Below are 22,203 nucleotides of genomic sequence, written 5' to 3' on the forward strand. Positions count from 1 at the left end.
CTGCTACCGCTATTGCCCTGTACCTTGATAAAGCTCTGAGTTTTTTCTGTTTTCCTTTCACTGCACACAATAGTTGTGTTTTTTAAAAAACCCAATGCTGCAAATTTTAAGCAGTGTAACCTACAGCATTTGGGGTAGATATTCTACTTTAGTGCAGTACACTGAACTGAGTGGTCCAATCGGTTCTTCCAAGTGAGTTCCTTCCTAAGAATTATGAGGGTGCTTTTATAAAAAGAGCTGTGGACACATGAGAAGACTGATAATACTTTCAGGAGCTAAAATCCATGGCACACGGTCAAGAAAGAATAGACTCCATCATTACCTCTCACGTTCTATTTGTCTTAAGCTGTCATTTTTAATGGCTTCAATCAGTAGATTTGTATGTGGATCATCCTGGAGGGGGGCAAAACAACTGCAAATTATGCCAGTATACATGCATTTTAATTATTTTAAAGACAGTATGACTGTAAACATAAATTCATGTAAATTACATAGTCTATAATGTCAGTTATTTACTTTTCACATTTCAAAATGCTAGCTTCAGTTTAATTTTCTATCCACAAAATTTGAAATTTGGCATTACAACTACTTTAATTCAGTGTTTCTGCTCATGTATGTGGTCATCGCTCACATCAGGGCTGTTAATAGGTGTAGTTAATGTCACAGACTGGGAAGGCTGCAAATCACAGTAAGAATACTCACATGCTTAAAAATAAGAGCATGCTTAAGCATTTGCTGAACTGCAGTGGTATTCAGCAGGTAAGGACTTGTTCTGCCTTCTCTATACAGTAACTCACATGATCATCTTGTGGTTTGTATCACACATCTCTGTTAGTTCTAAAAGAACTAATGCAAGTATGCTGGGTAGCCACCCCTTCCTCATTTATTGGGGATAGGTCATAGATTTATACAAAATAAAGACCAGAAGGAAACTTTGGGATCTTTTCTCTGACCTCTTCATAACAAAATACAGAACTTGGAATGTCTCTTTAAACTATAGCTTGCCTATCCTTAGAACTTCTCCAGTCTAAAGCTTTTCTTCCAATGAATGATCTTACATATTCTTCAATTAATTCAAGTGTTTAATGACCCCTACTGTTACATAATTTCTCATATGAGAAATTATATATATATATATCAATTATATATAAAAAGATATACAAGAAATTAAATACATATGTATCAATAAATACATATATGCTTCATATATTAAATTTTATTTGCTTATGCTAGGACAATAGGAAGCAACAGCTACTCTTAAGCTGCAAAGTTTGAAGACTAATTATATCTTTGATCTTTAGGACTGAAAATGGAAGCTTTGCATCACTGAAAAAAAAGATTGCCAAGAGATTATAAAGGGCTTGCTTTGATCTTTCTATAGAGGACCTTTCTAAGAGGGACCCTAAACCTATTAATTACTTTTTCCTGTCTTTAACATCATGAGCTGCTAGTTACATGGTACAAAGGAAGTCCAGTTTCCAACAAAGTCTAATAAACTAAAATAAGCTCCTATAAACTTTACTAAAACTTTCTTCTGTAAAATAGCACTACAGTATTACAAGTTTTGTTAGCACTCATTTGAGATAACTTGCATTAACTCACTCACTGCCTTGCTCCCTTTATTTTAGCCTCTAAAATTTCATTAAAATTTTATATAAATAAAGGAGGTAAAGCAGTAAGTGAGCTATGTAAGTCAGCCCAGATGAATTTCAACAAAATCATTATGAAGACAACCATATGGTGTGGATTTTATTTACATCATATCTTTTGAGAAAAAAAGGGATTTGAAACATTCTTAATGTTATTTTATACTTCTGAGCAGTACTGCCACAGTAAGTTCATGCTGGTAAAAAAAGTTATTTTAGATACATAAATACACATGGATTTCCATATTCAGTGCAGTCCAAGCGTTCAATGTCTCTCCCCCTTTCTCCTGATTTACCATATAAAGACACAGTTTAATTTGTTCAAACATACACAGTTTATTTTGTTCAAACTTACATTTGGTGAAATGTATTTGTCATCATAATCCACTTCCAAGGGAACTGCAATGAGTTTTTGGAAGGCTTTTTTCATTTGCTCACGATTTCCAATAGCAAAATAACATAAGATCAAGTTGAAGCCTGCCTTGAGGTTTGGGGACATGCTCATTATATAGTCAAATGAAGAAATGGCATCAACATATTGGCCAGTTTTAATAAATGCAACTCCAATATTTTGCATTATTTTAATCCTAAGTAAAGAAATGAGGATTAGGTTATATTTTTAACCATCAAAGCATACTGTATCAAAAACATGTATTTTGGAACCATGGCTACTAGTAGAAACTCACCTCATCTCTTTGTGGGCACTAGGAATCTGGTCTAGAGCCATACGGTAGAATTTGATAGCTTTGGAATAGTTCCGTTGTTTTAAATATATATTTCCCATATTCACCTTCAGTCTACCTATCAAAAGAAGTCAATGAGTTACAGCCTTTTAAAGCATAGTTACAGCATTTTTAAATTGTTTCAAAGTGACAGAGTAGGAAAAAATTCCTAATGAATTTGTCATCATTACAGGGTACCAGTGTCCCTTTAAGAAGAACTGCACAGAACAGCATTCTGTGAATTTTCACCCAGAAGGAGATGAAGTGGTAATGAAACCTAGAAAAGAACTATCATGTAAGATGTATTCTGATTTTGATTGTGAATTGAGGGATGAGGTAGAGATTATTTATGGTGCTCTCCAGGAAGACAGCTGCAAGTAAGCATCTCTGACAAAAGTGCACTGTAGGAGTCTCAAAGATGTGCAAAATACTAAAAAAAGCTTTCAGAAGGTGAAAGCAGAGTCAAAAGAGAGAAAACTAGTATTAGAGCAGACAACATAGTGTGTGCAGCATGAGAAAAATATGTATTTGGCTTCATGTTTAGCTTAGCCTATGGAAAGAAAAGACTTCACGAGTTGGAGAGCCAAACTACGTTAAGTTATACCAAGTCAGAAATCATAAATATCTGTCATCCACACTGACTGGCAGACAGGAAGGCTGAGATCTCTGAGTCAGTACCATGCAGATGACACCCTCATTTTGAATGCCTGACTACCAATTTTAATCCACTCTGGAGCGTACCCTACCTCCATTGCTGAACATCTTATTCTTCACTATAACTTGGTAAGTGTTCAGTGCTTCAGCATACATTTCATTAGCAGCATACTGACCAGCCAGATTGAAAAGAACCTATAGACAAATGGAATTATAGGTACAAGAAAATACGTTGTTCTCCCAATAGTAATAAACTATTATAGTAGATAATTTAAAATATAATTTTACCTTGGAAGTATTGTTTTTACCAGTTCTAAGCTACCCATCTTTAACACTTCTTTGTTCTTGTACATTGACATAGAGAAAACAAGTTTCAGATCTACTTATTCTATGTAATTTATTTTTGTACTTAAGTAACTACCATTGGAAAGTAATGCTAAGTGGGCCTTAGACCTAAACAAACACAATGTCATAATGCAAGGTTATTAAAAAACATTCATACAAGATGATTCTCAGAAACTGTCTGTAATTTATGACTCCCAAAATATGGAAAACAGTCCTACTACCTGTGGTCACTACTCAATTTATAAAGAGAGAATTTTTCAAACTGCTGTTTCAAAACAGAAGTTCTGTTGGTGTCAGGTAAAATACGTCCACATTTTTTTCCCCAGCTTTACTCTGAACTTACTCTGAACTTCACCATAAAATAAATTACTAGGTCTGCCTAATTCAGTATATTCATTGTTAATATTTTTTCTCTACAGCACTACCTGGAGTACAGCTTGAAATTCCCCTTAAATATTTTTATGCATGTTGTATCCTTTTTTTAAAAAAAAGTCTACTATTAATTTGAAAACCATAATGTAAATCTAGACACCTGCTTTAAGATTAATGATTTAGGAATATTGCAAGGGAATAGACGCAATGATACACATGGATCTTTGCCATCCAATGTTCAGTTTTAACTTAACTTTAAAGCGCTTAACTTGCACTTTATCTTCATAAACTTCCCCCACCCCCAAACATAGACCGTATATGATTTGGTACACTGCTAGGAGCATTATAACACACACACTCAGCAAACACTGAAATGTCTCTGTAGGAGGCTTTTTACCAACACCTTGGATTCATTGAAGATTTCTAAGCACTTACTGAGTAAGTGAGGTCTAAGTTGATATTTTCTGCAGTAGCAATTTGTTCACGTTGTCTCACCAATACTCTTTCCTTTCTTCCAGCCTCTTTTGCTTTTTCCAGAGCCTTAAATAAAAACCTAAAATTTAGCAATGCCTTGAATCTTACTAACCCAAGACAGCAAAAATACACTCAAAACACGTATGAAAAGAATATACTCGTGTCCATTTTCTTTAAATGCACAGACTGTACCCAACGGCTGAAAAGTAGCAATATAACCCACAGAAATGTGTTAATTAGCAATAAGGAGACATACAGTTGTCTAACTCTGCTTAGCTGTATAATTTTAGAGAAGTATAGTCACAGACATACATATGCCATAATCGCCAGATTATGGTGACCCTAGAAGAGTATTCTACTTGTTTTAATCATAAAAAGTGCACATAAAATTAAAAAATTTTTTTAAAAAATAGTGTTTAGGCTTGGCATGTTTCCTTAGTTGCAGAATCCAAGTGCAGGAACATATTGGAAGGAAGAAAGCGAAGGCAGTAAGCAAACACGCGTGCTACGCAAATGTATGCTGCACATAGCACCTTGATTGATTCTGGATGCTGGTAAATTGCTTCCCTTTTTTATCTATCCACAACTGGCATTTCACATGTACATTCACAATTTGAGTAACTACAAAATTATTATTTTATCCAATGATAATCTTCTGCAGATTGCTGTCAAGACCCTTCATACAAGTAATGCTACAGGTCTACAAGTGCCATTAGCAGTCCTGTATGCCTCTGCAAGGGTGCAATGATTAAAAAAGTAATGGCTAGCACTCAAGGTAGCTATTTGGCAGCTAGTGGCAAAGGGAGTACTTCTCAAGATATAGCTTGGTTCTTAGTCCTTATGATAGAAGGCAAATCTAACTTGGCCGTTTTATAGATAATGAGTTAGCAACTTTGATGACTTCTGCAGGAAAATGGATATTCTGCTGGACTTGTCAGAAACTAACATAACATCCTAGAGGACCCTCTGAATGGTCTGGTACAATCTACATAAGAAGGGAGTTTTTGTAACACTGAAATCTTAACAAATACATACACAAGAAATACAGCTTCTATCTTTTTTATAATACAAGGTATCACTGGATTAGAATAGTCACAGCAAAGTTAGAATTAAGATGATTTTAATAATTTGAAGTGTTTGAACCCAAGCCAGTTTGAAACATCTACACAAACTGTTCTTCACATAATAGCAGAAGTGAAGTGAAATCCAGAAAAATTACCAATTTCAAGTCTCCACAACTGTTAGCAATGCAGCTTTCTTCAACCAGTTCATTCACTTTTTTTTCCAACTGCCTAATCTTCTCTTCTGAACTAAAATAAAAATAACAATAAACAGATTAACACTAGTAATGTAACTGCAAACATTAAGCTTTTACACGGGATAGTCTCAATAAAACAACACAGTGATGTATCACGTCACAACTAACTGGTTTTCCCAAAGAAAATATAATGTGAAACTATGGCCAGAGAAGATCCTCCAGAGATACTACATTCACACTTTCAATTTGAGAACAGATACCTAAGAAAACATAAATCCTCTTATGAGGACAAGACAGACATGCAAATTTCACAGACCCAATTTGTTACGGAGAAGTAACGACAGAACAAACAGATGGGCTAGTAAAACTTCCAAATCAAACACCTAGTGAAATGAAATATTGTATTAAAAGCAATTAATCAAACCTTTGTTTGCATAGATAACTTTAAAGTATAGCTTGCAAATGCAGATTTTAATAAACAGCTGTTATTTACCTAGATTTTTTCCTCAGTTAAATAACCAAACATTTCAGTAGGTTTCCTTATTCCTATATAGCTATATTTGAGGAATACAACTTTTGTATCAAAAAGCTCAATGACTTGTTCTCTCAGTTGAATGCCCCAACATTCAGAGCAGCCTGCAAAACTTTCACAACCTCAGTTTTACCTCAAGTGCTAAGGTCAGAGTGAACAGGGAAGATCATCAGGCAAAATCCCCCCAAGTTCTTCCCAGAGAGCTGCATGAATGGTGGTGTTCCTTGCTTGTCACACACTCTTCCATAATCCTCCACAATTCTATATAAGTATCACAGCATTTGTGTGGCAACAACTATGTCCAGGCTGCTGAGCTACAGCTGGAACCAGAAATCACTGAAATCAGATGTTCCTGAAAGTCAGTGCAACTGCTCTGGTAAGTTAGCTAACCACATGCATAAATGTATGTGGCATTATTCCACAAAGTTAAGAGTTTGGCCCCTCAAGGTTTTGTAACTGCCTGGATGTTTTTAAACTCTACCCATGGTTGGTTTTTTGGTGCTGTTAATACTGAAATAATTTAATGAAAAACTAAACAAACCTGTCTGAATTTTTCATTTCCAGAGGTGGAGCAGGACCTCTTGCTTGGCCAAGAGGATCAAATGAAGAACCTGCAAAATTAACAGAGTACTGAAAATTGTAAAATAACATCTCCCTCTGGCAGCTGATGATTACTACAAACCATACCTCTCATAGCTGCCTTAGTGTAACCTGCAGCATGCACTGCTGTCATTGGTCGAGCAACCCCATCCTTAAATAAAAAGGAAGACATATTAAAATAAAGTTCCTAAAGAATAGACTGTGGACAGTATAGACATCAGTCACATACAACAAAACCTTTAAATACAAAAATCAGTTGTTACCACCTCAGTAAACTGAATATTTTTTAAAATTTTTTCTCAAAAAATTTTTTTCTCAAATATTATACATCACGTAGTATGGGACTGTTCAGCCTTGAGAAAAGAAGGCTTAGGGGAAACCTTATCACCATGTTCCAGTATTTAAAGGATGGCTACAGAGAAGATGGAGACTCCCTTTCTACAAGTAGTCACATGGAAGAGACGAGGGGTAATGGGTACCAGTTACTCCTGGGGAGATTCCGATTGGACACAGGAGGAAATTTTTTCACGATGGGAACAATCACCCATTGCAATAATCTCCCCAGAGAAGTGGTGGATTCTCCAACATTGGACACTTTTAAGATTCAGCTGGACAGGGTGCTGGGCCATCTCGTCTAGACCGTGCTTTTGCCAAGAAAGGTTGGACTAGATGATCCTTGATGTCCCTTCCAACCTGGTATTCTATGATTCTATAATAACTGCCTACAAAGTAGAGGAGCAAACATGATTGGGAAACTTTAACTGACACAAAGGAACACTTTCTACTTTGTGTAAATTTTACACATATTAAGAATACTTCATTTCAAACATCTTTTATTTTTAGAAAATTCTTAAAAATTGTTCAGAGAGATCTGTAATGTACTCTAGCTTACTATCACACTGTTTCAGAGCTCAGTTGCTTTTTAAATTTTTATTGACAATAAAGAGAATCCTACGAGATTATGGATCAGAATGTTTTATCTAAACTTTATCTAAACCAAGAGGGGCACAAACAAACTACAATTTTTTGTATTTTTAACTTATTACCAGACAATGCCTCCCAACACAAGAATCTCTGACCCCATCCCATGCCAGCTAATTAAACTTTCTTGTCAGAACACTGTCTGCACTAATAAACCTTAATGGCCTTGACCAGACTCACCTGAGGCCTCCAGTCATATGCTGTACCCATGGGTACAGGAGCTTTAAGCTCAACCCTGGTGCCTCAGCCCCTGCTTGAGCTTTGTTGGAGGACTACTGGTTTCCAAATCAGCCACAGCTATGCCTAGCCACAGGTTCCCTTGATCCAGATTTCAACCTGTGGACTGACCTCCTGGATTGATCTTAGCTTTGCCTTGTCTCTATAGACCTGACCAGTGATTATTGGTCCTAACCCTGGCTATGCATCGGCCTTTTGGCTTGACCTTGGACCTGCCTCATCACCATGATATTGCCTTATGTTCTGGACTTTTGGTTGGACATGGCCACCATTTCTGGGTGGATCCTAGTTGCCTTGCTCAGGTATCGTGGGACTGGGTCCTGGCTGGTGAGGCCCCTGCACTGCTGGCCATGCGATTTCCCTCTAGGCTCCTGGCTTGCCTTCCCATAGGGAGTAGCCCTACTCTTGAGGCTTCCTGATAATTCCTGTTTCTCACCTGGGCTGACACAAAAGAATATAGTGGCTATAGATATATTGAACATTAAGCCAATATACTTAAGGGCAGTGATGGGAAAGTCATTGGTAAATTGTAGCAGATTCTTATTAGTCTGTAAGTACATAAGAGAAACATGAAAACCAGAATCTAACTTTCTCCTATTTCAATGGAAAATTATTCTTTGCATGTCAATAAGTGTTAAAAAGCCCTACACTGGTACTGCTTCCAACCCTGTGCTCAAACAAAATACTCATCACAACCCTCATGATTTCTGATAGTAGTATTTTCAAAAAAGGACAAATTAAAACAGTGTAATAATTTGTATTATTTCAACAAACTGTTAAATATTTGTATCAAACCCAAACACTTATCAGAAAACTTCAGTGTTCCAAATCAATATAAAGTGTAAATATTGAAACTTTTACCTGTATAGCTCCTGTCACTGGTCTTCCCATAGATGAAGTTAAAGTTGCCTTTGACTACAAAAATAAGTAAATTGTTTGAAACTAGCAGTCACAAAACATTAGAAGTCTGTAAAGGCTATGCACAGTCTTCTCAACACTGAGTTTTAATAGTTGATCTCTTACATAAGTTCATAGCAAAATTCCCATTTGTGTTATTTGTATGCAATATACTTCCAGTGCCTGGCAGACTTAATGATGTTGAACATTTCAGCACAAATCCACAATATCGTTTTTTATGTATTTGGACATTTCTGTCAGACCTTTTAAAAAACATTACATGGAAATTTATCTAAGGTGGTAGTACTTTCCATTATGAAATTACTACCTTTAATTTCCACAAGATACTTCAGTAAAATTCCAAGTACAGCTGGTCAGAGATGAATACAGGGACAGATTTTAAGGCATACTTTCATGAACATTTATTTTACAATAAATACAGATATACTTTGAAACTGCCAATGGATATCTTTTCCATTAGTTGACATGCTGCATGCTGTCCTTCTGTAGTAGTGTTAAAAATGTAAAGAAATAAATGTGAAATATTTAGTAGTAAGTGCTAAAGGTTTCTACAGATATACAATACAAACAGACCCAAAAAAAAGTGTTTCAGGCCATGAAAAAGTATTCCCCTAATTCCCACTCAGAGGCCTATGTTTAACTATTTTACCCACTATCCACCACCCATTGTGGCTGTTTTTCATTTTTTCTGCTAAGGCTGAATCTACGTCAACAAGGACTGTAGTGTAGAAGCAGCAAATCTGCAGAGTGAAACAGGTAGTACTGTGGACTGGACAAAGCTTTGGAGGTTTCTAGCTCTACGAATGCAGATAAACATTTCAGTCTTTATTATCCTTAAGAAATGCCTTTTTGTGCACTCCTTTAACAAGACAGCTTTTCCTGTCACGGTGTGGTACTACACTAAACATCTGCAAATACAACTGCTAATAAAAAGCAGTCTCAAAAGGAATATATGCAAAGCAGGTAACAGAGGGTTCAGAGTACAGGATGTATTTCAATGTCTTATAATAGAATTTAGGCGTTCTTGAAATTGCTACCCAGCTAAGTTGCGTAAGAGATCTAAAGGAATGTGATCTCCCTTCTTTATTTGTCATAAAACTTACAGGAACTTTATATTTAAGAGCACTGTCATTTCAAATTTGACTGAGACAGGCTAACAGGTTGAAAATTTATTGGGATGAGGGGACAGTGGATGTATCACTAGTGCATAACTTCTGTTTCCATAGAAAACCAGGTTAAAGTGTTAGTTATTTAAGAGTTACAATGGGTTAAGTATACCAAAGAATATAACCAACTTTCTCTGATTAAACTAGAGGTGATTTGAAAGCCTGTATTTTTCCAAGACTGAATTTCACCTTAACTTTCAGAAAACTTTCTGAGCCCAAATAACAAACCATGCAGTTCCCTCTGAAAAAAACCCAGGTTAATAGCTTGGAATCTACTGCGTTATGCAGTATGGAAATTGATTTGCAGTATGGTTTGAGAGAAAAAGAAAAAAAAGAGGAAAAAAAAATCAGTGACCATGCCTTGACCAAGTGCAGCATTGTGATCTAATTAAAATTAACGAATACATGTAGTTCACTGGAAGGAAATACTCAGATAAAAAGAGCTCACTTTGTGCAAGGGATTAATGGTAAATACTTATTTTTCATTAAGAATACAACAGAACAAAAACATACGCCAATTCCAGTAGCTAAAGGTCTTGAAGCTGAAGTACCAGGAATTTTGGCTGTCACCTGGGTGAAAAAAACAACCAACCAAAAAAAACCAACAAAAAACATCCCCACCAATTAACAACCATATGTATTAATTATCATTCTTTCTATATAGTTTCTATAGTGAATTCATAGAAATAATGCTCCAATTGCTATAGAAAGGATTCTCCTTGGAGAACCAGATTATTCTGGCAAATAAGTAACATAGTTTCAGCTCTTCTTTAGATATATAGTATGCACTTCTAAAGTGCAGGTGCCAACTTTATATTTAGTTTTGAAAAGTGATATAAGATTAAGTCACAGCTAAATGAAAGTAAGAAAATTAATGTAAATTACATGAATTTACAGAGAAAAGAATGATCAGAACAATAACACAGTTTTCTAAATCCCACTATCTAGTATGTATCTCAACCTTATAATTACATACCAGAGCGAGTAATTCTGTGTGTAGAGTATTAAACAAAGTCCTTTCAGAATATATCATTTTGCTCTTTAACACAGTTTTATCTCATTTTATCAAACAAGAATACACGTTTTCAACTAAAGTTCCTTGTTTGCTCTAGCTTAACTACAGAACTTAATGGACCTTGTGCTCTGCTAATCTTTTTCTTATTTTTCATATAAATAAATAAAGGCTGTATCTTCATGTTAGTAGTAGACAAAAAAAGACTAAGACATTTCCAAGATAAGTTTGTACTAGTGCTAAAACCAGAGCTAGTGCTTTAGAGAAGGTCTACACTATTGCAATGTATTTTAAAAGGTACTCACAGGGGGTCTTCTACCATGACTTGTTCTTGCTGCCTGTTGAAAAGCTATATCATTTTCTAAATCCTAGAAAAGATAGAATAAATATATCAACCCTTTTAAAACCACAACACCCAAAGCCACAGCTCCAGAACCTTATGACTACTGAAAGCAGATAGGTAAAAAACCCCCAGTTCTTCCAAAAATACTTGACTTGAAGATAACTGAATGACAGGTTTTACTGACAATAAATAATGATTATATTATTTGGTCTGTCTTTTTTGGTATTTTAGATTAGGAAATGTAAAAACTCATTATTCTCTGAAAAATAAAAACACACTGAGGAAGCAGAGCTTTAGTGATAAAATGTAACATGAAATTTTATTTCTGTCCAAAAGCTTACTACTAGTACTATTTCAAAATTTTTAACATTAATGCCTGTCATGCCAATACATTAAGATATCTCATGTCTCTGGGGTCACGCTGCAACTCCCATGAATTTGTCATTGGAATTTCACATGAGATGCCAAGTCTTCCAACACCGGCCCTGCTTTGAGCAGGGTAGTGGGTTTGCACCAAATGACCCCCTACTGTTCCAATTCCACTACAGCAGCAGTTACCAGAAAGTGGTCTGCAGGGTTACCGTAAATCATCCCAGATGCTCTACCGACAGCACTGAGGCCTGCAGGACTCCACTCTACTGTTATCTCTTTCAGCCGCAGCACAGTAAGAGATCAATGACCTATTGACCAATAAGCAGCCTCTTTTGTCAGAAAACTTGCTGCTGCACACTGGGAAACACCACACTGAATGCGTGTGAATGTGAATATGGCTTTCAAATAACTAGGATTTTATACTTAATAAATTCTAACCATTAAAGCATATTAGATCTGCTGAGATGCACACAAGTATTTTGTTGGAATAGAAAACTATCAAAAAAATAACTATTCAAAAAGGTCTTGGTGAAACTTTACATATTTCTGGCTAAATAAAGAAAAATTCACTTCAAAGCAGTAGTACACTTGTGCATTACTGTACCACATGTTCTCATCTCGTACTTAGAAACTAAAATCCTGTGTGGGAAACAGCAAAAATTTTTACCTCCGTGTCAAACGTGGGATTATAATCATTGTAGCCAGAATAAAGATCATCTTCATCAGCCTCAGGAGCCAGATGCACATTTTGCATCATTTTCCTGTGAAATATTTAACATTCCAAACATTATCTTGGTGGTTTTATATAAATCTTTAAAAATGTAAAATAGAATTAGTAATAAGGTTTACAAGTTCAAATGAGCTCCAGTTTAATTTTAGTTTTTAATTGCTGTCTTTGAAATTAAAAATAAGCTATGATTAGTCATAAAAACTAGGGTTCACCTATAAACAATATCAAATGGCACCATTTCACAGAATTGTATTTTGTTAGGTATCTATACCACTGTCACAAAAATTGTTTTAAAGATATTTATCATTAAAACTAAATGATCATAACAAGTAACTATTACTTTTAGAATGGTATCTTTACATTCGATTTAAGATAACTCTCTCATATTCTAAAGTTTTCTTTTTTTTATTAGGCCAAACCATAGCAGTCAGTCTAATGAAAGATATCTCTTCTAGATTCAAATATCCCTTCCTTCCTTCACAGCTATTCTCTATATGCAACATTCTTCATATAATTTTGCCATTTCAATTCAAGTGGCTTTTAAAAACTAGAATTAGAGCAGCTTGGGTTCCAACGTCTTCCTGCACAAATACTTCAGTGTCTAACACAGCTGCATCCACCCTGTGGTCTTCCCTCTCTGATAAGGCGCCCTCTCTTTGCCTGGCTACCTATTTCCCTAACAGTCTTAAGAAGGCAACATTTTACTTCAGCTGTAATAGGAAATACATGCGTTTTAGCAAGGAAGCCTCAGCCAGGACGAACACCCCACCGAGGGCCGGCTCCTCTCCACCGGCGGATTCCCCCCCAACACCCGCCGCGGCCTCCCACTTGGCGGGGCCCTCCTCTAAGCCGTACGCCGAATCGCCCGAAGCCGAATCTCTCCTTTTTGCGGCTTTCCTCCCTCAGCGCCCGAAGCGGGGGGCGGCGGCGGCGGCGACGTCCCCCAGAGCGCGTCCGCCTCCTCGAGGGCGGCGGGAAGGCACGGCCGCCCCGCACACAGCGCACGGCGGCGGGGCCAGAGCGCGGCAGGTCGGCGACAGGCTCAGGGAACCAGCGCGACGGTGCCAACACCCCCTTTCCTTCCCTTCCCCACCCCGACAGGGCGCACACAGCCTGCTCCCCGGTCGCCCGCGGCCCGCTCGCCTGCAGGCCGCCGGGCCCGGCCCGGCCCGACCCGGGCCGCGTTGCTAAGGGGGACGCCGGCGGACGCGGTCCCCTAATGCACCGCGCCGGGCTGGTAAGGGAGGAGAGCGCGGCTGGGCCCGGCGCATGCGCAGAGCCGCCGCCGAAGTCTTTGCCCCTGTGCGGGCGTCGCCTGCCGTGAGGGGGCGTTCCCGCGGCAAATGGCGGCGCAGGAGAGGGCCTGTGCTGCTCGCAAGGTTTATCCCCTCGGCTGTGAGAGCTGCCGGGTCGCACGCCGACCCTCTGCTTCCTGCTCGGGCCGTCCTTGGGGCGGCTTCGCCCCGGAGTAGCTTTTGACTCTGTTTACAGGCTTGGGCGTACTTAGTCTTGGGGTTAAAAAAAGAAGGCCGAGCCTCATCTCGTTTCTGCAAATTAAACAGCAAGAAAATTCAGTTCTCCAAAATATGTAGCTGCAGGGAGGAACCCACACAAATTCAAAGATTTCCATGACCGTCTTTTAGATGGGAAACTACTGCTCTGAACTCTTGCGGACAGATTTTTCAAGTGGATTAATGTTGATCAGTGAGCTGCAGCTAAATGCGAACTAAATTTGACTTCTTGCTTGTTCTAGGACTCGCTCTGAATTGATGCTGCAAACATTTAAACATACACTTAATTTCCTGAGTTGGGTTATGCGTATTTCCAAGATGGGAGCCTGTGTGCTAAGGAATAAAAGGTGTGTCATATAATGGATGTACAAACAAATTTTGTTTCCCCCTATGTGTTCCTCATCTTCTGGAACAGGAACACAAAACCTCTGTGAAGGATGGTGCTCTCATCAGACTGCCTACTTTTAGTCCACAGGATAAGGAAAACATAAGCGGAAACAAGATCTGTTGTCTGCTAGACATTGCTTTGCTGTGTGCAAATAAAAGTCTGTGATGTGGATAGTATTTATCAACTTTAAAGGCAAAATTATTACGATAAATGATTTAGTGTTTCCAAAACATTAAATAGAGAGCAATTAGAATTCAGAATGGGGGAAAAATTCTAGACTTCTTCGTAATGGGGAATTTAGTATTACAGGATCATAGAATAATTCAGGCTGGAAGGGACCTCAGGACATCTCTCCCATCCTTATACCTAGTTTAAATTTCTTTTGTGTCTCTTCCCAAGAGTAAAGCCAACCTGCTGTCATTTTATGGTGAAAATCAGTATTATATGCTATAGATCTGCTGTCGTGAGAGAAAAGCAAATCTGCTATGGTAAAGCACGTGACTTCTTGCATAGCTGTCAAACCTTGTGCTTGAGCATGCGTCCCGTACCTGAGAGTACCCCAGAGCATGTTTCTTGAGCTCCAGGCTATTGCTGGCCCATGCCCTCTGGAGTGTGGTAGGGCTCCACCGGCAGGCATGGATCTCAGGCAGCAGCTGGCACCTCAGGGCAGAGACCTACCTCATCGCAGTCACCGCTCAGTCTCAGAGCACACCATTTTTTCCAGTGAGCTGAGAAATCTGCTGTCAAAACTGAAAGTTTCAATAAAAAAGTCAGTAAAGCTTCCCATCTCACATAGTCTGTGAAACGAAATAAAAAATTAAAGGCCTTAATGTCTTAGGAAAAGATGATTCCTACTGCCATTTTTACTGCTTTCTCTTTGTTGGTATTTTGGAAACCCTGACAAGTGTCAGCTGATTTGCCACATGGGAAAGTTCCCCATGCCTAAATGGGAAACAGAATAGAGCAGGGATCTCTGAACATGCCTACAGTATTTTTGAGAGAGAAGATATTTTATGAGGCCAATTGTAACCTACCCCTACTGCCTTATGCTAATGGCATAAGAAAGCTGCAGAGATAGTATACAGTGAGTGCACTGTCAGTCAGAACACCCCTTTTATGGTCAGGGTTTGTGAGCGTTATGCAACGTCAGGGCTTTCTGCTGCTCACCTTCTTCCAGCCTCAAAGTCCTTTCTGAAGAGATAAGGTACAGGGGATACGAGTGAAAGGTCTTTCTACTCCAGCTCCCAACAAGAGAAACAAAGATAACGTAAAGAAGTATTAAGACATTATCACTTCTTGCATTAACCTGTTCACATTCCATGGATGAACCACTTTCACATAGAAACTTCAGACTTGAGACCTTTGGATATGAGAATTTTATACCTGAAGTTTCTGGAATACAAGTATTTTGCAGAATAACAGACTTCAGATAGGAAAAATTTTCATGTGACTTGCCACAAATGATGAACTTCAGCACCAGAAATATATAAACATTTCCAGCCCCTCCTTTTCTGCTTGTGACTCCTCATACATAATTGAGCTTATGGTAGGTATTTAGATTTTTCTGATTTTTCCTGGACACATTCATATGTATCCAAGCAGCAGGTACATTCTGTGGCAAGAGCCCTAGCTCTGCTACCTGGCTTGTCTATATCAGGCACCTGGGCATACTGGTGCCCAGGATATTCTGATGTTTCAGCCCAATTATCTAGGGCAGTGGAAAGAAGGCACTGTGATAGGGAGGCAGTGCACCTATCTTGTAAATGAAATGGTGCCAAGGCACCACTGGAATCTGACCGTGTTCATATTATCAAACTTTCTTACCCTCCAAAATTGGGTGTATACATTCAGACCAGCTATTGGAAGTGGTCCCTGGCCTGTACGGTCCCTGATCATACTGGGAATTGTGTCTGGTCTGTGTTACAGCCTTGATACTCTGGGCTCATTTATCTCATCAACAGATACATACTGCATGTCACTTTCCTCTGTTATCAAGTGTATGAACAGTATGGGTGCTAGAACCTTTATATATCAGCTCAGTATTTCTGTGCTGTTAAAAACACCTCTATAGCACTTTTTAACATAAAGTTCTTCCAGTTAATGTTTCCTAACATAGAAACAGGTAAGTTAAAGAAGCCTTTTGTCTCTTGTAGGAGATTTAAAAATGAATTTATATTTGTGATCTCTGAGTTGGTGTGCACAAACATATATAAATTACATTAAGAGAATTCAAGTTAGAAAATAAAGTTTCTAGAGCTCTTGATGCAACGATCAGTACAAGGATCAGAATGTTTTCAGGGTTAGGTTCTTAATGAGGAATTAATTAGGTAAAAATATAGCGTTATATTGAAAGTTTTTAAAAGAGCTATTTCAGAACAGATCTAAAGGCAGAAAATATTCAGTATCGTTCTGCTCTAAACATCAATTTACTATATAGTTTGTATTTAGTAAAGCAAGTAAATCAATTTACATACAATTTGAAAACAAACAATGAATAGAAGAACCTCACTATGAATAATACATGTTATGAATAATGTATATGTTGTAGTTTGGGTTTAAAAGACATTTGCAACAGGAAAATTATCTTGTTAACAGGTATTTTTACTATTAAAGGATATAAATCCATCTAGTTTTGCTGAATCATGTTTTTGTAATATCTATTTTACTACTATTTACTTTCTGACTCCTGCAAATAGCTTCCTTAAGAATCAGCATTTTAGCAATATTGGCAGTATTTGCATCAGACCATTTGCAGTGTGAAAGACCACCTAAATTAACTGCATGATCTACTAGCTATAATTAAAATTATAGTTTTAATTGTAGCATAATCTTAATATAATTACTAGTTATAATTGCATTATGCAAACCATTAGTTAGAACTCTACAGAATAGGTATAAAGTTATTAAATTAAAGCTATCATATTTAGGCATTATGTTTTCTGAACCATTAGGATCACAGTAGCAATGTACCATAGTCCGTTACAAAAGAAATGTACTTTCTGGTTGCTCTGGTGAGCAAGTAACGTATTAAACCGATCTAATACTTAACAAATGTGAACTATGCCTCTGTTTTCATCCCATGCCAAAAGCTCAGGTTAGGACACTGTATTTTAGAAGCATGCAATTCCTTTATTTTCTGCAAGGGGGAATTCACATCTCCTTCATAGTCCACCTCCCTGTGGCTCACAGTTAAAGCTAGTTATTTCCCCTTGTTTATTACATGACTCTTTTATACTGTCCTACTCCTCCCCTACAGTAAACCCACCTCCTCTCTCCCGCCAGTAGCAGATTTCAGCTCCTCGCATGGGGAAGAAGGGGAGCATGCTCAATACAAAGAGACTAAAAACATGGAGGTATCAGCTCTGCAGCTCCTAACACTAGTCAAGTCTGCTCCTACTGCTGTTGGACTTAGAAGAAAGAATATATATGCTGGTGAGTGCATATTTGCTCCACTTGGGCCTATCCTGCTGCCAGTACAAGCCCTACTTTTCCTTCTCTAATGGATCCCAGGACCTTTCACCATATTATTGGTTATAGGTTTTTGATGTTTCTGGGCTGAGGTTCCCATCTAGGTTGCAGAAGAGGGAGGAGAATCACTGTCCCTTATTCGTACTTATTCGTGCAAGTACTGGGCCTAACAATTCTTAGCTATTACACAAACATGAAACTTTGCTCTTTTTTTTCAAACCCTATTTTCTTCCCTTGACTTACACTTCTGAGAATTTAATTCTTTATATTTTTCTTTCTTCTTGCAAACTTCTCCTTCCACTTTTGATCTATTCATTTGGACTCACCAGTGTGTCTGGTCACCACAAACAATGGGGAATATGGCTGCTGTCATACCCTAATCAAATAACTAATGCAGATCTGTGTGGCTTTGTCACTAATATATGGATGATACTATTCAGATTTCATTGCCACAGACCTCGTTTTGTTCACCAACAGAACTTAAAGGCCCTGTAATTGCTGTTATCACAACTGTGATTGGCTTTCGGACCCCTATAGTAGCACCTCCTGAACGGTTGTAACTTGACTCTCCTGAATCCATTTGTCTATCTGTAATGCGTTTTCTCTCTAACAGTGTATTACTTAACACAACTTAAGATATAAATACACATCTTAAGAGGTCAAAGAATATTAAAATAACTGATAAGTACTTCCAAATGGGAGTGTTGGTGACCTTGTTCTGAAAACCATGTTTCCAACACCCAGGAGACATTAGTTTTATGTTCTAGGAACTTGATTTTTTCCTTTGAAGTAAAAACTTGAGTATGCATTGGTTGCTTCAGTTACACTTTGGCTAGGCAAAGGACTTTGTAACACGTGCCAAGTCATGCCATTTTGAATTAGTCTTCAAAGGAGCAAAATTGGTACTTGCTACAATCATAAAACAATGCTTTCTACACCAGCCTACGCAGGCTGTGAGCCGCAGAACTGGCATGGCCAGACGTCCCCCATGCTGCTGTCCCACTTCCTTAAATCTTCCTGTGGCCCCGTTATGGCCACTTTGGTCCACCTGCATGTCGCAGCTACTGGCAGGTCTCTGGGTACATGGGTAGTGGTAAGGTCAGGAAGTCACAGGGGTCCTAGTTTGGTTTTCTACTTGCTGTCCGTTGAGTAGTCCTTAGTGAAGCCTTTAGGAATTCGTACTTCTGAGATCTCTGTCTCCTTGTTGAATGTGGTTGGAATTAGCAAAAGGCTAGTGAGGGGGACGGATGGACAAAGTGATTATGTATGTCTTCAATTTTATTTTTTTCTTGGAAACTAGAAGAAATTATAGCTAAACAAAGGTTCACTGAACTTTGTCAGTAACTATGAAACATTTATTCTGGGAAGAAATGTATTAATTTTCAACACACCAGAAACACAAGAAAACTTGCAAGTATTTCTAAGCTATGTTAAGAGTACAGTAATATCATCTTTGATAACAAGTAAGCATTTAAAATGCTAACTTTTGGGGTTTTTTTCAGGAATACCCAGTATGATTATAGAGCAATCTGCAGATGAGTAGGAACTATACAGAATTAGAAAAAATGAGTAATGCCACATGACAACAGGAACAGTAGACGTTGCAGAGCAGCTTAAAGAACTACGTTGACATTGTAATGTCACATTTTTGCACAATTTTAAAAAGTTTTTGTATGAAAACCAAGGACAGCAAAAATATTTTTTCAATTCAAGAAGAAAGTCTTTTTAACAACACTAAGACCTCGCTTAATGTGAAAAAAGTATGGAGGTAGTTTCAAATTTGAACTTTACTTTGGAATTCATTTGTGCCCTTGTCAAAAAATAGAGAGCAGCGGGGTTTGATGCATTCTAGTACCGTCTCTGGCCAAAGCGTGATGGGGTCTTTGCGTCTCCAAAGGCGGCTGTGAATCCCAAGGCCCAGACCCTCGCAAGTGTTTCGGTTTCATTGGGAGCTCACCTGGGGGCACCCGGACACCTTCCATTACGCAGCCATAGGGGTCCACCCTTTTTAACGGTAGGGTAAAGCCTTGGCCTTTACCCAAACCTTGGCCCTGTCCCACCCCGAAACGGGTATAACAGGCAGGGCTCCGTCCGGCCAAAGGCCGCTCTCGGCCCCCTCGTCCTGCAGGTGACCACCCTCGCCTGCTGCCGCTCGGTGCAGCCCGAGGGGGGAACACGCAGGGCCTGTCTCTCCACGGGGGCCGAGGCAGCGCTGCCGGCGCACGCAGGACCGCGCTGATGCTGTGAGAGAAGGTGTCGTGGCCGTGCCCCCCGCGGCCTGTGGAGCGCGGGAAGAGGCGAGCTGGGACTCGGCCCAGGTGAGAGCCGCCGGCAGGTGAGGGGGTGGGGTGGGGAGACCTCTCCGTGTCCGTGCGGGTGCGGGGGAAGGGACCCGTGGGCGACGGGCGCCGCTCTGGCCCGGCCGTGGGCGGCCGCTCCCCGCGCCGCCTCTGGGCGGGCTCTTTCCCCGTCGGGGAAGCGAAGGCCGGGCGGGCGGCTCGAGGAGCGGCCGCTGAAGGGCGCGGCGCGGAGCCAATGGGAACGCTCGTAGCAGGAGCCAATGAGGGCGGCCGTGACATGGCGGGAGCCGTGGGCGGGGGGCGGGCGCACGTTAAGGCAGAGGTGGCGGTAGCGGCGCCTCTGCCGGTCCCGGCCCCCGCAGGCATGGAGCCCTCGCAGGTCGCGATCGTCGGCAGGTAAAGCCTTTCCTCTCCCGCGGGTGGGTGCAGCGCCCCGGGCAGGAGGTGCCGGCCCGGCCCACCCCCCGAGCTGGATGCCCGGGGAGGTGCAAGGGGCTCGGGCGCCGTGCCGGCGAGGTCCGGCCTGCGGGGCCGTGGGTTCGCTGTCCCCGCCGTGGCAGGCGGCGGCGAGGTGCTACCTCGGGGTGGTCGGTGGCTTTCGGCGTGGGGAGCCCGTTCTGGGGGGAGCAGGGCCGGGGCGATGGAGGTCTGGCCGTCTGGGGGTTCCTGCGGCTGCTGGAGTTGGGGAGCCTGGGGGGGGGCAGTGCACCTGCTTGGCTCCTCAGAAAGAGTGGCTCTGCTTAGGTCCCTGACAGCTCTGTGCTACTTTAAAAAAAAAAAAAACAAACCACACTCAAAACCCCCCCCCGAAACCCCACCCCAAACCAGAACAAACAACAAACACCTACAGCATCGACTCGAAGTAAGTTGTCCTTTAGATCTGAAAGGCTGCTGCCCCTTTTCGTTGTAGTGTTGTGTGTGTGTAAGTGCAAGGGTGGAGAAATCCAAACACAACTTTAAGACCCTGTTTGCCAACTACGTCAAGAAACTCCGACGTTTCGTTCGGGCATGACACAGCGGTATTTCTGACTTGTGTGGGAATGCACTGTTTCATCCTCCTCTTGAGCTAAAACTGAAGTTCTGTATTTGAACCATTATCTGGTGGGGAGAGAAAAAACCTGCCAAGGAGTAACAGCCCCCTACTCACTGCTGTAACTCTGTGTTAAAAGTGTGGGCTGCAACAAACTTTATCAGTGAGACCACTTGAGGTCTGGGGACACGTGTCTCAGCACCGTCGTGTGGTGGTGACAAAGCTGGGTCTCGCTGGTGGCACTCGGGGAGCTCTTGTTCACCGTAGGTGTGCGAAGGGTCGGAGAGCTGGACTTATTTTGTACGCTCTGTAGTTCAAAAGAAAAACAAACCCCACAATCCTAAAAACCTGTATTGAAACAATAAAAATTTTGTCAAACACTGATTTGAGGAATTTAGAAGTACAATTTGAAAGAGTTATAAAGATACTGGTAGCTCAGATGTGCTTAAGTGATCTAAATGCTTTTATTTTAAAAGTAGTGGTTACCCAGGAGGCTACAGCAGCTAACAAACCTTGACCCATACCTTACCTTTTCCTTAAGTGTGCTTGTTCTGTAGTTTGTCTGAGAACATCTGAGGTCTGGGCTTACTATAGTGAAATTGTGTGTGTGTGGTTTTTTTGTTTTAAAGGGTAACCGTTTTGAGTGAGAACTTACTGTCTGCTTAACAATGCTAAATGCAAAGTTTTGTTCTTTTTCTTTTTTTTTTTTGTCCCAATTATTTCCACTGATTCCTGCTGTTTCCTGCAACTTCCTGTTTTGTTCCTTTTTTTTAATATTTAAACTAAAGGCTGAACATGTTCCTGTTTTCTCTTCCTTCTTTTCTCATCTGCCCTATTGCTTTATCTCTGACTTTTACTCCCCTTTTAATCCTTTATCAATGCCCTAATGGCCTTGTATTCTCCAGTTGCCAGAGGTTGTTTAAGTTTAATGCTACAAATAGAGTGATCTCAGAAATGACAGGAGATGCCTGTAATTATCAAAATCCCCACTGTAATCCATATCCATGGATATGGAGTTCTGCTCTTGTCTTTTTGTTAAGGAGATTATTTTTTTTTTTTTTTGGAATCTCAGGTTATTTAAGCTTACTACGCTGTTCCTCCGCACTTCTGTTTGAAGCAGCTGATGCATGTTCTAAATCTTTTT

General features: G+C 39.9%; 2 protein-coding genes and 1 long non-coding RNA gene across 7 annotated transcripts in view; 1 reads left to right on the plus strand and 2 right to left on the minus strand.

Annotated features, from left to right (window-relative positions):
- IFT88 (intraflagellar transport 88) overlaps positions 1–13,416 on the minus strand; it is a 48,991-nt gene extending 35,575 nt beyond the window's left edge. For 2 of the 5 annotated variants that reach the window (XM_049822808.1, XM_049822809.1), the window contains exons 1-12: positions 12,300–13,416; positions 11,223–11,285; positions 10,419–10,475; positions 8,683–8,736; positions 6,691–6,754; positions 6,545–6,614; positions 5,433–5,523; positions 4,175–4,279; positions 3,115–3,217; positions 2,333–2,447; positions 2,002–2,233; positions 323–393 (exon numbers count right to left, since the gene is read on the minus strand). In XM_049822808.1, coding sequence (XP_049678765.1) covers positions 323–393; positions 2,002–2,233; positions 2,333–2,447; positions 3,115–3,217; positions 4,175–4,279; positions 5,433–5,523; positions 6,545–6,614; positions 6,691–6,754; positions 8,683–8,736; positions 10,419–10,475; positions 11,223–11,285; positions 12,300–12,389 — 1,115 coding nt within the window. In that variant the 5' untranslated portion in view covers positions 12,390–13,416. The remainder of the gene's footprint in view (positions 1–322; positions 394–2,001; positions 2,234–2,332; positions 2,448–3,114; positions 3,218–4,174; positions 4,280–5,432; positions 5,524–6,544; positions 6,615–6,690; positions 6,755–8,682; positions 8,737–10,418; positions 10,476–11,222; positions 11,286–12,299) is intronic. The other 3 variants (XM_049822804.1, XM_049822806.1, XM_049822807.1) reach the window with 3 other exon arrangements.
- The window catches only part of LOC126048201 (uncharacterized), a 566,030-nt gene that overhangs the window by 357,754 nt on the left and 186,073 nt on the right, over positions 1–22,203 (minus strand). The gene's annotated exons all lie outside the window — the stretch shown is intronic.
- Positions 20,301–22,203, plus strand: part of CRYL1 (crystallin lambda 1) — a 62,315-nt gene continuing 60,412 nt past the window's right edge. Inside the window, exon 1 of the mRNA XM_049822840.1 lies at positions 20,301–20,425. Within this exon, the coding sequence (XP_049678797.1) occupies positions 20,307–20,425 (119 nt within the window). The 5' untranslated portion in view covers positions 20,301–20,306. The remainder of the gene's footprint in view (positions 20,426–22,203) is intronic.

This window comes from Accipiter gentilis, chromosome 19 (assembly GCF_929443795.1).
Source record: "Accipiter gentilis chromosome 19, bAccGen1.1, whole genome shotgun sequence".
NCBI classification, from domain to species: domain Eukaryota; kingdom Metazoa; phylum Chordata; class Aves; order Accipitriformes; family Accipitridae; genus Astur; species Astur gentilis.